Raw genomic sequence first — 16,310 nt, 5'->3', positions numbered from 1 at the left:
ATCTTAGGTTTTTAAAAAGGAAAAGTTATGAATAAGTCAGCAGGTGCAACAGCCCGCTGACTCACCAACGTCCATCTTGGGCATTGCTTGTAAAAGCCCACAGGGCTAAAATGATTTTAGATAGTGTAGATATTTTTTTTTTTAAAAATCATATTTTGAATATTTAAAATTTTATTTTATTTCATATTCAGGATCATCTTAACCTTGATGAATCCCTACAATTTTAGATTAAAAATCCCTTTTAAGATAGGTTTAAGTGAGGCCCACATATATATAGGAGTCAGCTGACTCTAAAAACCCATTCTTTAAGAAAACTTCCCCAGCAGGTCATTTACCCGTGGGAGTAAACGACTGTTTTGCTCCTGCGGGAGCTCAAGTACGCGCTCAACTTTTTCTAAGCGAACTTCCTCTCCAAGAGACCAGGCTTCTTATTTCCTTCAAACAAGAGGGGCATTCGATCACTGTTTGCCGAAAGTAAAAAAGGACTCTCTTTCGCACTATTCAAGGTCAGTTTCAATGAAAAATCCCTTTTTTCTTTATTTTTAGTAAATCTAATTCTAAACCCTATATTTAGTAAACTATTAAATTTTTTCATTATTCATTGTTTGGTGTAGATGATTTTTTTGGAGATCTTCCATTTAAATTTAAGAAATATGAGCCTCCTGTGTACACATATTGGGCGTAATTTAGGGATTTTATCGCGTATTGTAGGTCGAAACATGGTTTTCTATGATAGGCAACAGAGATAAAGTTCAGAACTAGGGTTTTTACTGTCTCAGGGATCTTTTTGTGGTTGAAATTTAAGGGGCATCTGTTCAATTTTAGGGTTTATGAGATTGGCATATGGTTCTTCTTCTTCGCATTCTTCTTCTCTCTTTCCATCTCTTTATAGTTTTTTTTAATCAGGATTCAGAATTTGGATTTGTGAGATTATGCTCTTGTATTTTTAACATGCGGAGTTTTGGACTCGGAAGATTGAGTAAAAAATATGTATTCCAAATAATGCAATTTATGAGCAACTTAGAAGTTTTTGATTTTTTTGGTGCTTTTTTTTCCTTCGTTTACTAGGGCATGTTAAGCTAGTGAAATTGCTTTTCTCCCAATGTTATAAGTACCCGATCGGATGCGATGGACCCTGTTCGACCGGAAGACAGTAAACCGGTTATGAGCTGGGGCCTAGCACACTAACCGGTTTAGCAGTGGACGGGGCGGGGTTAGAAAATACACTTAATTCTCCTTCTTTTGCGTTTTTCAAAAACAAAAAAAGGTTTTACATCGTACCAAAGGTAAATATTTTCATTATATACACCCTGTTCTTTATATATAGCCATGTAGAATGGTAAAATAGAAAAATTGTATGGGTGCATAAAATATGCCTTCTCCCTTGGTCAGAAGATCTACTTTTGGAGGATTTTTTTCGATCTCAATATTTGGAAAGCCCCTAAATTATTATTTTCAAAATAAAAAATATTGATTTTTGAGTTTTCTACATGTAAATCTCGTGAAAGATTTCGATTCGATCTTAAGATTTTTTTTTTCAAGGGCATAGAAGGTACAAAGGTTTAAAAAATACAGATCCGGATATTTGATGTAGATCAAGAATCAATGCCAAACTGGGCTAGTTCCTCTTACAAAACAACATGTACTTTTAGAACTAGCTCCATTTATTTTATTTTATTTCATTTTTTTAATTTGTAATGAACCGTTCGCTAATCTGGATCGCCAACATGCTTGGAAATCTAGTTTGCAATCCAGATCAGCTATTTGTTTTTTAAAACCTTGGAGAATATCATTAAGAACTTTCTTTTCTTGAGATTAATCTAAAAGGCTGGTACATCCCCAAAATTTGAGGTCGGAAAATATTTTGATAGGAGTGCAACCTATCAAAATAAATAAAGCCTCACCTCAAAACTCAATGAAATTGGAGTTCTTATGTTAAAAAATCTTCAAATCGATCATCTTAGACTTTGACCATGCATGTGGAAAAAAAAGAGGATTTAAAGCCCTAAAAATAATACATATTGTAACATATAAATCTAAATTGTTTAGTTTGCCCTAAAATTAAGTATTCATGGATCCACAAGATTTGAACAATATTTGAGCTCCAAATTTTATTCAGTGTTCAAAATTGATTTTAAAACCATTATGGATGTTTCTGATCCCAATGTGTTTTCTGGATGAGGATGCAAGATGAGGCTTTACTTTGTTTTCATAAAAACTAGGCCTTACAAGAAGTAAAAAAGGGTCCAAAATTAACAGTAAATGGGGTTTCGCGCGAAGGAGCAAATGGATAGTTTGCTCCCGCGTGGGTACAGTATCTTTTGGCTAAAACGTAAGCGGGAAGGCTTTATCAAGAAATTAAGAGAGAGGAGGCTTCATGCTTTAAGTGGATTCTCTCTCTAACGATCAACTGGCCAAGCCTCAGCCGAAGCTCTACGGTGAGCTTTCCTGTCAGTACAGTGGGATTCCGGCGAGATCCCTGTTGGTAGGTGAGATCTTTTTCAACATACTTCAATATTTAGTATTTTACTTTAGAAAATGCAATAACAAATATGTTTCTGCCACTATGGTTTTAGGAAATTAGGGTTCTAACAATTTTGGATTGTATTTTTCATAGCTGATTGCAGTTTTAGGTTATTTTGTAGGGCTTTTACAATTTGTAAGAGTAGAAAATTCCTAAATTTTTTTACATATACGGTTTTCGCTTTTAATACTATAACTTGTAAGGGCTTTTAAAATAAATATGTTTGGGTTCTTTATTTATTTATTTATTTTTAAAATTTCTAAAAAAGAAGAAGAAGAAGAAGAAACTATGAAATTTTTATTGTTTTTTCAATTTATGTTATCCTCTTTTTCTCTTATTTTCCCCAAATTTTCCTTGTTTTACTATTTTTATTAATTATTTAATTTCATAGACTGGTCCACCCGGTGAACTGCCCTGTTGAGCCAGTCTGATTGGACCAATGCCCTGACCAGTTCAGTCACTGGTCTCGTCCTGACATTATGAGGTTTACTTTGGATTGTATTGCTATTGATTCATGTACTCCATTGAATTTTGTCAGTAAGATTACCTGTTTTGCAATTTTAGATGATTGCTCTCTCTCTCTCTCGAAGGTGTTATTGATTTTATATGGGTCCTTTTATTTAAAATTGCATGTTTGCTTGTTGACTTGATGAGTTTTGTATTTTTGGTACTGTGTGATTTATTTAGAAGAATGATGTGTGACTCTTGTATTTACTTTGGATTGTCTTTCTATTGACTTTCATGTACTTCATTAAACTTCGACTATACATTACAGATTTTACTCTTTCTCTCTCTCTCTCTCTCTCTCTCTCTATATATATATATATATATATACAAATATATATATGTCAGTTTCTTTATATCAAATTATATGTCTAGCTGTTGTTTTTGATGAATTCCATATGCCTTTTCTTTATTTTTTTTATTCTATTGGATCTTTTATAAAACCCTTGTGGATTTAATGGGTTTACAAAGTAAATTGTGCTGCCATTGATTTCATGTTAAAGTTCCATGTTTCGTAGTCTAGACTCTCTTTCTCTCTGTACCTGTATTTTTATTGATTATATATGTGTTTTATCCAAATTACAAATCTAAGACATTGATGTTCCTGAGTTTCATGTGGTTTTATTTATTGTGCGAGTTCAATAGTGGAAATTAAGGGCTTGGTTTAAAGCAAGAAAAAATAAAGGATAAAATTTCTTCAGCATTCAGACGAGGTTGGGCTGGGCGGGCATCCGCCTGGCTGTCTTGTCATTTTGAATTCTCTCTCTCCCTCTCACTGGATTATGGTAATATAATTGAGGATTTGTACTTCAGACCTTAAAATTTATGCCAATTGATGTTTTTGGTTATGTTGTTCTAGGAAGTGCTTTTGCATATGGTTATTGGAATAAATAATTTTGGGTTAATCTTGAATGGTGTTAGTGGTTTTCTTGGATAGCCAACAAAGTTTTGAATTCTATTCGAATGAAATTAGTTATCTTTTGGAATTTAAAGGAACTAGTATGATTGGTGATTGTTGATTGCAATGCAAGTCCAATGTTATTTGGTTTGCAATATTGCGAATACATTGTTAGTATATTTCACAACAAATATGAAGTCGAATCTTTTATGACTGTATGACAACATGAAATTTAATGACATTTTTGCATTATAATGAAGATTGAATGTTATTAAAGCAAGTTATGAGTTATACACATATCAAATCTGTTTTACATTATATCTATCTATAAATGAGAAATTGTTATCGTACTACTTTCCGAATGTTGTACAAACAAGCCTTACTACCCATATAGAAGCCCATTCCATCATCTTTGTAAACCATGCTAGCTTGCTGTATTGTTATAATGTTCCACAAACTTGTTTAACTCCAAAACAGATTTTCAGCATTGCCTCCCTTACAATGATTTTGCCTTTATACTTGGAAATTTGTATGTCTCATGTCTCACTTAATAATATTGCTTTTGTGTAAGTGTGTAAGTCTGCACAGACCAGTGTTCGCAAAATCGAACCGGAGTGATTAACCAGACATGGGTCCGGAAGCAGTTTTGGCCGGTAAACTGGCTAATTCAATCGCTCTAACCGGGCAAGTCCCGGGTGGTCAAAAAAGTGTCGAAAAAAATAAAAAAGATACAAAAAAAAATCTACTAAAATATAAAAAGCATATAAGAAAGAAAAAAAATGAAGTTTAACAAATCAATTTCTGCCTAGGGGTATTTTTAAATTTTTTTGAAAAAGATGGTAAAATATAAAAGTGAGTATTAATGACCAAAACGATTTTTAATCTTTACCATAATGTAAAGAATATTAAAAAATGCATTACAAATCAAATTCCTTATTTTTGAGAATTTATATACAATTTTTTGAATGTTTTTTCTTTAAATACCCTATAATTCTAATTTAGAACACTAAAACCGCTCAAAACTGGAACCGGACAATGGCTGGTTCTGATGTAACTGGGCGGTTAGTGGTTAGATCCCCTGGTTTTTCCAACAGTGGCGTGTACTCTTACTAAATCGTTGAAGTTTTCATTGCATTTTATCTCAAGCTCTCTTTTCCTTGAGGAGGATACAAATAAATATTATCTTCCCTCTCAAATTATAAATTTTTCTTATGAGTTAAGGATTTTTAAAACACAATAGGATACTTTATTGTTTGCAAAAGAATTAACGTCAGTGGGTCTTGGACATCTTTCCTATCAAAAATATTTCTTTTATATGGATGCATTCTTTATATGTTTGTATTGTCTAATTTCCGGAACTTTCAGTCTTCTACATATGATGCACTGGTGCATACTTTCTAATGCGGTTCCATTGTCATGATTGTATTTTATGCAATATGTATGCTTGCAGCTTAATTGCATTAATGGCTAAGGCTGCTGTTGACGTTCCTCCAAAGGGTGGCTTCAGTTTTGATCTCTGCCGAAGAAATGAGATGCTTGTAAAGAAAGGGGCTGAGCTGCCCAAGTTTCGGAAGACTGGCACCACAATTGTCGGGCTTGTCTTTAAGGTATATATCTTTTTCTTCTGGTGACATATATATCAAATATTCTTATTACACTGTTTATTCTTTTACACATCTATTAGTTTTTGTAGTCGAAAATAATATGTGTGTGTATGGAGGTAACTAGGATGTAGCTTGTGTGGGTGGGAATATTTTTGTTTCAAGTTTGGAAATGTAAAGTTTCGAGTATTCTGTTATCAAAATAAGAACTTGAGACAAGAAAGAAATCATGAGGCCAGGGCAAACTTAAGCCTTCAATCTTTAAAAAATTAACTGCTGCATTCGAACTCATTGAAAGTGAATTGAAATTTCTATTTTTCGTGGCTGAGATTCAATGAGTATCAATTTTGTGGTTCGTATTCCATTTAGTAAATAGTCGTAGGAGGTTTCCTTGGAGAGGCTTTCTATGTTCAGACAGACTTGGCCGTTATTATTTTCTTTATTGGAAATGGATTTGAGAAACACGAGAAAACTACATGGATCTATATTTTCTAAAAGGAGTATGATGTGTTATCGCGAAAGTGCTATTTTTCAGTATTATTAAGGCACAACCTTTTTTATTTAGTTTGAAATTTGTGATTGCCTTAATTCATAGTGGTAAGCTTCTCTATAATCCCTTCATATTTGAGTAATCTGTGACTTATTCTTTTCTTTTATGGACAGGATGGTGTCATTCTTGGGGCAGATACAAGAGCAACTGAAGGACCCATTGTTTGTGATAAAAATTGTGAAAAGATCCATTATATGGCGCCAAACATTTATTGTTGCGGTGCGGGAACTGCTGCTGATACAGAGGCAGTTACAGGTAACTGCATATGATGCGCTCTTCATATTTTTCTGTGTGATTTGAACCTGATTATGTTCAAGATAGATGCTTCTTATTAGTGTTAACCCTTTAATTATTGTAACAAACCCCTACAGAGAGCGAGCTTGTATGGTATTGGTATGCTTAAATTACTGTGACGCTTTCTAATTTATTCTGCTCTATTGTTTTCTTCAGATATGGTTAGTTCTCAACTTGCCCTACACCGTTATGCTACTGGCCGAGAGTCAAGGGTGATAACAGCCCTTACCCTTCTCAAGTCTCACCTTTTCAGGTACTCTTTCTATCTGTATTTTACGAATTCCTTTTTATTAGACGTTTATGCATTGGTTGCTTTATTTGGTATGTTATATTTTGATGTTGTGATACTTTGGTGCAGTTACCAAGGACATGTAAGTGCTGCCTTGGTTCTTGGTGGTGTTGATGTCACTGGACCTCATCTTCACACGGTTCGTTTGATTGTTCTTGCAAAAATATTTGGAATTTGATGATACTTCTTATGTTTGTCAATTACATGTCGCAATGTTAATCTGTGACCAGTTGCTGATATTATGCAGATATATCCACATGGATCAACTGACACTCTTCCATTTGCTACAATGGGTTCTGGCTCGCTAGCTGCTATGGCGATGTTTGAGTCGAGATACAAAGAGGGCATGACAGTAAGTTCTGGTGATGAATTTTCATTTCAATGTTCTCTCATCCAGATTGTGATAAATTTCATCAATATCTGACAGTGCTTGAAACTTTTACTTAAGCGTACCACTAGTAGGTGCGTGCTTCTGTATTTTATAACTGCTAATATTCCTATCTTTGAAAGCAATATTTCTTGTTTGTTTTTCATTATTTAAATATTGTTTGCAGTTCTTTTGAAGAGATAAAGTTTTATGAAGAGACCTCGAATTGAGAGCTTTTCCCTTAGGACTTTCACATGCTGCCGTGTCTTCTTTTTTTTGAGTGTGAACTGCTCATTGGATAATCACCCAAAGAGACCTCTTTTTTTTTTTTTTTTAATAATAGGATGATCTTCCTTTATTTCTATGTAAAAATCTAGCTAGATCTTCACAGACCTCCTCAGAGGAAGATGTTCCAGGACCTTTCCCTCTGTTATTTACACTATCGTTGGTAGTTTCTTTATCATTTTCTTAACTTCACGATAAAAATGTGCAGATTGTTTCTAAGCTAAGTTGTATTTCTAAGAATATATGTGAATCTCCAATTAAGTTAAAAACCCTTCTCACAAGCTCGGTCCCCCATCATTGTCCTGTCTATGTTTTTACCCAAATCTTGGAAAATAAATAGCAATTAAATGGTGGATACTGCCTTGTCATTAACATGTGTATTTGCCACCACTGTGTCAGAAATACGATCCGCCTTTTACAAGGCCAAAGGGAATGACTTCTTTTACTACCCTCAATTGGATCAATTCTATGCTTTTTAGAATTGTCTGTTATACCGAACCTTAGGTACCCCACACCCCTAAAGTGACTGCCTGATGAATATAATACAAAATATCTATGCTATTAGTCCATACGTAAATGATGTCCTCCTCACCTTACTGTAGATTTCCAATTAAACTTTTCCACCTTATGAAATGCCATGTCTGCCATATCCTCCCCATGTTTCTCTTCTGGGCAAGCTTTCTATCCTCGCCCTTATCCAACCCTGCATTCTGAATGGAGGGCTAAGATGGCCCCAATCACAATGTCATGTCTATGTACTATTTTATTTTTAATTTTTTTCTATAAACTATTTTGACACCAAATTTTGGATATCCATTCCTCTATTAAACTCGCACTAGCGAAAAATATAAAAAAATATTTTCAATAAAATAAAATGACCAAAATACCCCTAAAAGTTTCAAGGGGTATTTTGGTCATTATATTTTATTGAAAAATTATTTTTAATATTTTTTATAGGTGCGCCCCAATGAGAAGATGGCATGTACCAAATTTCATATTCATACAACTTGTATAAAAAAAACTAAAACTAAAATACTTTGATACGTTGGATCTAAGATCAAATAGTGAGTGGTTCTCTTGATCAAAATTGGACGGCTGGATGGTGGGGGGAGGATAGAACTTCTATGCTGTAGGGGAAGCATTGAAACCTTTCCCTTCTCTTCCTAGCCATCTCTCATCCCTCAAGATAGAGCCCCTTGTTGGTGCCTATTTCTTCATGGATATACCACCCATCATTACCTATATTTTTAGGAGAGCCTTGTTGAGTTCCTTCATATTTTTGGCCTCAAGTCCTTTATTTTGATGTGACGTATATACTAGTATTTGAGAACAAGGTCTTAGGCTTCGACTTGCCAGGGTCCCCAGCCTGTGTAAGCCTCTGAATTGGCCGAATCAGAGGTCCGATCACCAGAGTCTATTGGTGAAATTACAAAAGGGGGGCAGGGCTTGTAAGAGTCGCTTGATTTTTGGTTTTTTTGTTTTTTTTTATTCGGACATTGTAGGGTGCCAAACCCAAGTGCCTTAGGTGGTTTGCACCTGAGATCAATTTTTGCATTACTGTTATATACTTGCATTATTTAAAATCTTTTTTATCTCTTTCCCATCATAAAGAAATCTGGGTGCAATAAACCAATTGTTTCTACCACTATGATCACTCGGTCTAATGCCTCTGAGTAAACCGGTATTTTGGAGTTTAGACAAAAGGGCCTTCTTGTTTGCCATCTTTGGCTGAGATGTCTTACTTTCTGACATGTTAATCTCCTTATGATCATCTCCATCACTAGATCTCTCAGGCTGCTGGTTCGCTGTTATTCACTATTATGCCCCAATCCTCTCACCTCCCTCCCCCAGCCTGACCCCTCAAGAAAAAAAGAAATGCCAATTAAAGTAGGAGTTGGAATAATACCTACCTGAGATAGGAGATTTTCCTAACACATTCTTCAAGTCGGGCCTGAAAGCTTTGCTCATTGAATTTTTCAAGTTGACCTTTGACTCATGTTAAAGTATTGTGGGTAATTCTGTAGTTCAGAGAAAGGCTTGTTTGTTGCCTAAGTCTGTTATGTGGTATGGCTATAGTGCAGTTCCATGTTTAGATACTCTCGTGAATGAGGTAACATATACTTCATAAATTGAAGACCATGTTGATTTAGTTTGTTATCCACATAAATAAATGTCAGTCTCACCTCACTCTTCCTTCACTGTATCAAGCTGTGGACCAAGCCCAATCCTTATGCCAATGAGAAAGCATATGGTCTATTTCTTTTTCCTTAGTGCTTATGAATTAGGATTAAAATATATTTTCCCTTACCAAATGGGAGAGGGCATTTTTTGAATCTAGGGCACCATGTAGATTCAGTAATTGTTCAAAACAAGTTATGTGTTATCAACTAGTTACAAATCATTTCCCTCTCGCCCTATACAAAATTTGAGCTTTTTGCTTTTTGTGTGGAAATCACAATCTGCTTTCAATGAGTAAACCTTGTGTCTAAGGAGAAAGCTTATCCTGACAGACACCTCTTTGATGTTAGTAAGAAGAATTTTTCTCCCCTTCTTCGCCTTTTGGCTAAGATCAAGTTTAGTATTTGTTCTTATCAGTTTAATATCTAACACGTGGTCCAATGGACCTCATGATGTTAAGTTCTTATCAGTTTAATATCTGATATGTGGTCCAATGAACGTCATGATGTTAAATTAATTTTTCTCTGGGGGAGGGACCACCATACTAGCTTACTAGTGGGTCCCTTGGGCGTCGCCCATGCATTGCACTACTGCAGGGGCCTGACGCACCCCTAAAAAAAGAGTGCAAATCCTGAGTGGACATCCAATCTAATCGTCGGGGGTTACTCCATGAACGTTATTCCCTGGGCTTTGGGCTCCTCCCGTGTCCCTTGGGCTCCTCCTGTATCCCTTGGGCTCCTCGTGTATCCCTTGGGCTCTTGTTCATATTTTTGACGAGATCACTCACATTTGCGGCCCTGTGGTCGTCTCATGGAGACATACTTGGCGGTAGGCCAACACAGCAGCCAACACCCTTGCTAAGGAGGGTACACTCAACACAGCGGCAGGACTTTTGTAGCCCCCAACTTTTCTCTTTGGTTTTCAAAGGCGTTGGTTGTCCCCTTTGATCTTTGTTATTTTTTCACTGTCTCGGTGACTGACTTTGTACAGGGCTGCACCATTGTTCAGCAGCCTTTCTTTTTTGTATAGAGCTCCTGATTTGTGGGAAGCTTATTTTTATAGAGTGCCCGGCTTGCGGGAAGCCTATTTTTTGACACCTTGTAATCCTTTCCTTGTCTTATCTCTTAATAGAATAGTTAGCTCATCCAGAAAAAAACTTTGGAAGTCCCTAATATCTGTCGTTCTATGATTTGGGGATTTATCTGGTCAAGCGCATTCACTTTCTGCTCGTCCCTTTTTTCATCCTTCCCTTCTCGTAGAACTTCATTAAAAACTGCCTCATAACGTTCTAAGAATATTGTGAAATTATTGGAAGAAAGTTTATGGGAAGCCATCTCAGCCCGAGGTTTTTTTCATTTTAAAAATAGAAAATTGCAATCCTATATCTTCCTCCGTAAGGTCCCTTCAAGTAGAAAGCACCCTTAGAGTTGGTCCTATATCAATCCGTGCTGATGCTGGTCTGATACTCCCTTCCACAGTATGCAACATTTTTTTTGTTTGGTTGGCAATATTTTATTTAAGAGTGAAAAGCAATTTCACATCAGTCTCAAATTAAATTTGCAAGGTCCAATATTCTTCACAATTTACAAGACCTGTATCGATGCTATTAGCTTTTTTTTTTTTAATTAAGTTTTTTTGGGGATTGGAATTTAGTTTTGGGGGTTATTTGGGTTTCTAGTTTTCTTTTAGGGTATTTGTGTCTTTTTATTTTCATAGATAATTGAGAGGTAGAATTGGAAGTTCAATTTTCTTTTATAAAGCTAGTTACTTTTTCTAAATATTTTTTTGAGAAATACATAGATAAATTTATCGGCAGTTTTACATCAATGTCAGAGTGCCATACTTCCCATGTACATGGTTACATGTCTGTAATATGAAAATTTTATAAGAAATTTTCATTTTCTTCAAATATTCACCTATTTCCCAAGTGATCGGGAATTCCCTCTTGAGTAATCTGTTGATATTTAGTGGTTTTCCTACTTGCTAACCCATCCAGACAACATTTTGAGACTTTGATCCTAACCTAGTGGAAATTCACTATTGCACATGAGATCAAAGTGGGGATGTTAAACCGCTTTTATGCACCTCAGTTTGCAGTATCTTCTCTGATGTCTGTCTTGTACTTGCTCCTGAAAAAAGCTAGTATTCCTTTCTCCTTTCATCTGTAGAGCCATTGCCGTCAGGTGCTGGCTTATCTTCTTCTCAGTCTTTGCTCAAAACTCATTGAACTTTTATCCTTTGTTCTTATTCCCTTCACAGTAGCTTACTATCCAAGTATAGACTCCTTTTGTCCTTATGTCTTCAAATTACACTCCCTAAGATTCGTTTGCTTCTTTTGTTGAACTAGTAGGAGAAGCTTTTACTCTATTTTCGTAGATATGGTGTATGCAAGTTCAAATAACATGTAATTCAAAGTTTAGTTGCTGTGAATGTCTAATTTAACTCATTTGTCCTTGCAGAGAGAGGAAGGAATAAAACTTGTATGTGATGCCATATGTTCTGGTATTTTCAATGACTTGGGTAGTGGAAGCAACGTTGATGTTTGTGTGATAACTAAGGTTTGTAATCTGATTTCTAATCCATTAGCTCATGCGAGCATGCCCCCATACACGCACACATACAGAGGGAGGGAGGGGCATGAGGAAGAGAGGGCATGTGCCACAGTATGAATTGCTGATGCATGGTTTTCTATGTTGAATTCCTGTCAAAACAGGATGGCAAGGACTATTTGAGGAACCATCAGCTTCCAAATCCTCGGACATATGTCAGTACAAGGGGATATTCTTTCACTAAAGGGCAAACTGGTGAGTAATTTTTCCTGCTTATTCTAAGTCTTATTGTGTTACTTTCAGTCTATATATTTCGATGTGCTCACATTGCGTATTTTCAATGGGCGTGAGTATACCATGCACCAGGGGTGTTTGGTTATGTGATGCACCACTCTAGCATTTCCTGATGACCAAAGATGGAGATTAACTGTTCCCTGATGAGTGCCTGTACTTGAGAACTTTGGTTCATGTATGGTGGATTAACCTAGGGCTGGCAATGGGCTGGTTGGCCCGGCCCTAAAAATGTAGGGTCTGGGTCACAAACTATGGCACGAGGGCTGAGCTACGGCTAGTGCTGAGCCGGCTCACTTTTTTTCTGTTTTTTATTTTTATTTTTTTATTTACATGTGGCCTGGCCCGGGTCTAACAATGCCAGGACTAGGCCTGCAGCAGCCCTATGGGGACAAGGGCACAGACTTGCCTGGCCTGTTGCCACCCTTAGATCAACCAATAGTGTACCATATATTATACACCACAATACCATACACCAGGGAAACTTTTCCTTTCGACTGAAAACCTTTGATTTGGACATGTTTATGTGGTGCATTTAATTCAAGTTCCATTCCTACATAACAAAACTTTGGCGCTTTGAACTGATTTGGAGGATTTCGTTTATTTACTGCAGAGGTTCTTTCAACCAAGATCACCCCTATGAAGGAGAAGGTTGAGATCATTGAAGGGGATGCGATGGAAGAGTAAACTCTTCATTTTCTTTTGAACTGTGGGGATCTTGGGTCTTGTATCCTAATCCCCACCCCCCACCACCCCGGAAAAAAAGAAAAAAGGTTTTCTTTATGTCTTTCTCTTGAGGATTGGTCTGTAATTTTTGAATATGCATAGGATTCAGGTGGTTCGGAACTCATATTCTTGTGTTGCAGGTTCAGGACGAACCCATCCATGGTTATATTTTTCTTGTTTTTTTATATGATGTTCTTTCAGGGCAACCAATGGAAACGACAATTAGAATGTGATGGGTTACTTTCAGTGTTTCATTTAAAAAGCACACCTTAAAAAATGTTTTTTAAATATGGTCTGTCCATTTAAGTAGGAAGTTTGGATCTATGCTTTGGAAATAAATTTTTTTTCGTTACTATTAGATCAATAATGTTAAAAAAGCAAAAATTAATTTGAATTCGTAAAGTCTCAAAAATTGAAATTTGTCAAATGAATGGTTTAGATTCACTGTTGGATATTTTGACCATATCTAGGGTTGAATTTTGTTGTTTTCGGGAATTGATTATTAGGATAAAGAGAGTGCAAAATTTGGGATTATACAAATGCCACAAACATGGTATTCTAGCGTGACGTGAGATCATTCCTTTTTGCCTTTTTATTTTTGCATGGCAATCCAAAACAAAATCAGTAAGCTAACTTGATTGTGTGTGGCGTAAGTTGGACCACTCATTTAACCACTCTGAAGTCCCTATGTCCCTTTGATGAGTCCCCTCTCGTTAAGAAGCATCATTTAACGACTCTGAAGTCCCTATGTCCCTTTGATGAGTGCCCTCCCGTCAAGAAGCATCATTTAACCACTCTGAAGTCCCTATGTCCCTTTGATGAGTGCCCTCTCGTCAAGAAGCATCTCAAAATTTGTGCTTCAAGCTTAAAGTGCGATCAATGCTTTTCTACTCTCGGGAAAACATGAAATTTGGATGGGGTAAGCAAAATTTGTGGTTTTCATTTAAGGTTTAGCTAAGTTGAGAAAAGGCATTGATGATGATTGAAAGGTGAGCTGATTTACCCATCTGTTTATCTTCTTAAACCTTTAATTTGATGCATGCAGGATGGCAATTTTATTTTGTGAGTTTTATCAGAAAATTGAAGGAGATTCATATTTCCCCACCTTTTATCACATGAAAAGAAATTTTAATGGAGAAGGTTCATTCTCCTGTCATCCTTAATTTCGTGCCTCACTGGATCTAACGAGTTTGATAACCTTCTCTCAAACATTAACCCTATCCTATTCCAAATGGAACGATGGCTGGGGCCCTAAGCCATTCGAATTCATCGCCATGTATATCGAGCACAAAGAAAGTGAGGAAATTAAAAGAAATCCAAGGGCAAACAAATTGAGGGTTGCACAAAAGGGGGTACAAATCTTAAGGGTACCAATTGTATAGAGCCTAGTCTCTAAAAAATAAAATAATGTGCACCTTCAAAATAGTGTCGAGAAATATGGTTTTAATACTAGAAATCTTTGTAATAGTCTTAAAATATATTTTTATCTTTAATTATAAAATTTAAAGCTTAAAAAATAGTGTAGATTGATTGAACATATCTATGAAAACTTGAAAATCTTGAAAATTGTCGGTCCAAAAATGCGTTAAAAGATGAACTATTTTCAAAATTTAAAAACCATATTTTTTTTCCATGTCCATGTATCTTGATGTCGAAATGATCAATTTGAGGATATTTAGGTATCAAAACAACCTTTTATAGTGAAATTTTTGAGGTGAGCTTTAATTTGATTGTTTAGAGCCTCAGCTCTATAAAACTCTTTCCAAACTTAAAAAACGTAAGGAAGGCTCACAAATAACCATTTTCTATAAATTTATGTCTAGGCTTAAAGGTTGGAAAATTGAAACCCTTTCATACCCAGGAAGATTAGGCGTCATAAATACCTAACTCACTCCAATCATTCTTCACGGCTGTTGTATATACAAGCATCATACTAGCACAACCAACACCCATGAAAATCTCCAAAGGGCCTTCCTCTGGGCCAACAAACCTAACCAAAAGAAGTAGCGCGAGATGATGGGGCACTTGGATTCCCTCTCACCATCATCGTTGGCATACCGAAAATAGGCTTCTCACAATCCAATGTAGAATCAGAGTCATGACCACTTCGCACTTTTCAAACAGTGTTTTTGAGATTTAACACTCACTCATTTGCCACTTCTCATGGCCAATTGGTTCGAAAAGTAAATTTCTAGATGATTCAAAACATCATTATAGTAGGAAAAGAGCTGGGGCTTAATTGGTTAGCGCTTGAGATTTTGCAACGGTTCAATTCCTACAAAAGGGCCTCTCGCCACTGACTCACCCAGAAAAAAAATATATTCACATGCCATTCCCAAAGAATGAGAGGTGAGAGGTGAGAGACATAACACAAGAATTTTCCCCTCACAACAAGAGCCATAAGTGAGCACTGTAGTGAGGATACTTGTACATATAAACTTCTTATTCTATTCTTATTTCTTGTATATACACTTTGTATTTATTTCGCATATTAATACAACAGGTGGGGGTACCTGCTCCCTAGTCACTTTTACCCAACCAAAAAAAATAAAAATGGAGCACACATTTGTGGAAAAACAACCAAACTGCCCCTTAAAACCCACTAAAGCAAAATGCTACCCGTTCTTCCAACTCTATTTTAGACAGCCCCACTTTTGAAACCATTTCCAACTGCAAAGAAAATAATTTCGTCTTATCATGGTCACCAAGATTTTGTTCTGAGCTGCACTTCATCTCTGTCAGGCTCGCTATAGTCTAGTGGACCATGGAACCTCATAGTAATTCCACTAGCATGAAATGAGAAAGTCCTGATTTCTTTTGGTGGGTCCTAGTTTTCATCTTTGGCATTCATGAGAAGGTCATGATTTCTTAATATAAAAGTAGGGTGACTTTTTACCTATGAGAGATTAACAATTTAATATACTACCTATACTACAATTTAATACTTAGCTATATGATATAACTTATGATTTAATTTCAAAATATCCATAGAATAACAAATGGTCTTGAGTTGGAATAGTTCCAAAAAGAATAATTGTTGAACTCAATAGTACCAAAAGGATAAATTGTTGAATAGTTTATCTCTTTGGGTATTTATTAAAATTCTCCATAAAAAAATACAAACGAAATCCACTTTTTGTAGGGAAAAAACTTTTGCCTCCTGTTGGAGCATACGGCACATTCACATCCCTAGGTAAACCCCCAATTTTGAAGAGGCAACCTCTTTAACCTCTTGAACACCCAAGAGAAAGCAC

At 36.0% G+C, this 16,310-nt stretch overlaps 1 protein-coding gene and 1 pseudogene across 7 annotated transcripts; both read left to right on the top strand.

Annotated features, from left to right (window-relative positions):
* The first annotated feature begins 456 nt into the window (after positions 1 to 456).
* Positions 457 to 13,344, top strand: LOC18427646 (proteasome subunit beta type-7-A). 7 transcript variants are annotated; one of them, XM_020663261.2, is made up of 10 exons: positions 457 to 506; positions 2,281 to 2,485; positions 5,377 to 5,533; positions 6,191 to 6,332; positions 6,528 to 6,624; positions 6,730 to 6,799; positions 6,908 to 7,012; positions 11,950 to 12,048; positions 12,204 to 12,294; positions 12,944 to 13,344. In XM_020663261.2, exons 3-10 carry the CDS (start codon positions 5,390 to 5,392, stop codon positions 13,015 to 13,017), a joined length of 822 nt encoding a protein of 273 aa, XP_020518920.1. In that variant the 5' UTR covers positions 457 to 506; positions 2,281 to 2,485; positions 5,377 to 5,389; the 3' UTR covers positions 13,018 to 13,344. The 7 variants fall into 7 exon arrangements, with proteins under 7 accessions (XP_020518920.1, XP_011620929.1, XP_088705977.1 ...); XM_011622627.3 differs by having other exon boundaries at positions 2,281 to 2,489; XM_088849851.1 differs by having other exon boundaries at positions 712 to 2,485.
* LOC148780187 (U2 spliceosomal RNA) lies at positions 9,856 to 10,104 on the top strand (annotated as a pseudogene).
* Positions 13,345 to 16,310: the final 2,966 nt, after the last annotated feature.

This window comes from Amborella trichopoda, chromosome 10, assembly GCF_054954075.1.
Source record: "Amborella trichopoda isolate Santa Cruz 75 chromosome 10, AtrichopodaSantaCruz75HAP2 v2.0, whole genome shotgun sequence".
NCBI lineage: Eukaryota > Viridiplantae > Streptophyta > Magnoliopsida > Amborellales > Amborellaceae > Amborella > Amborella trichopoda.
Note: the sequence above shows the minus strand (reverse complement) of the source record. Positions and strands in the feature narration are given on the sequence as shown.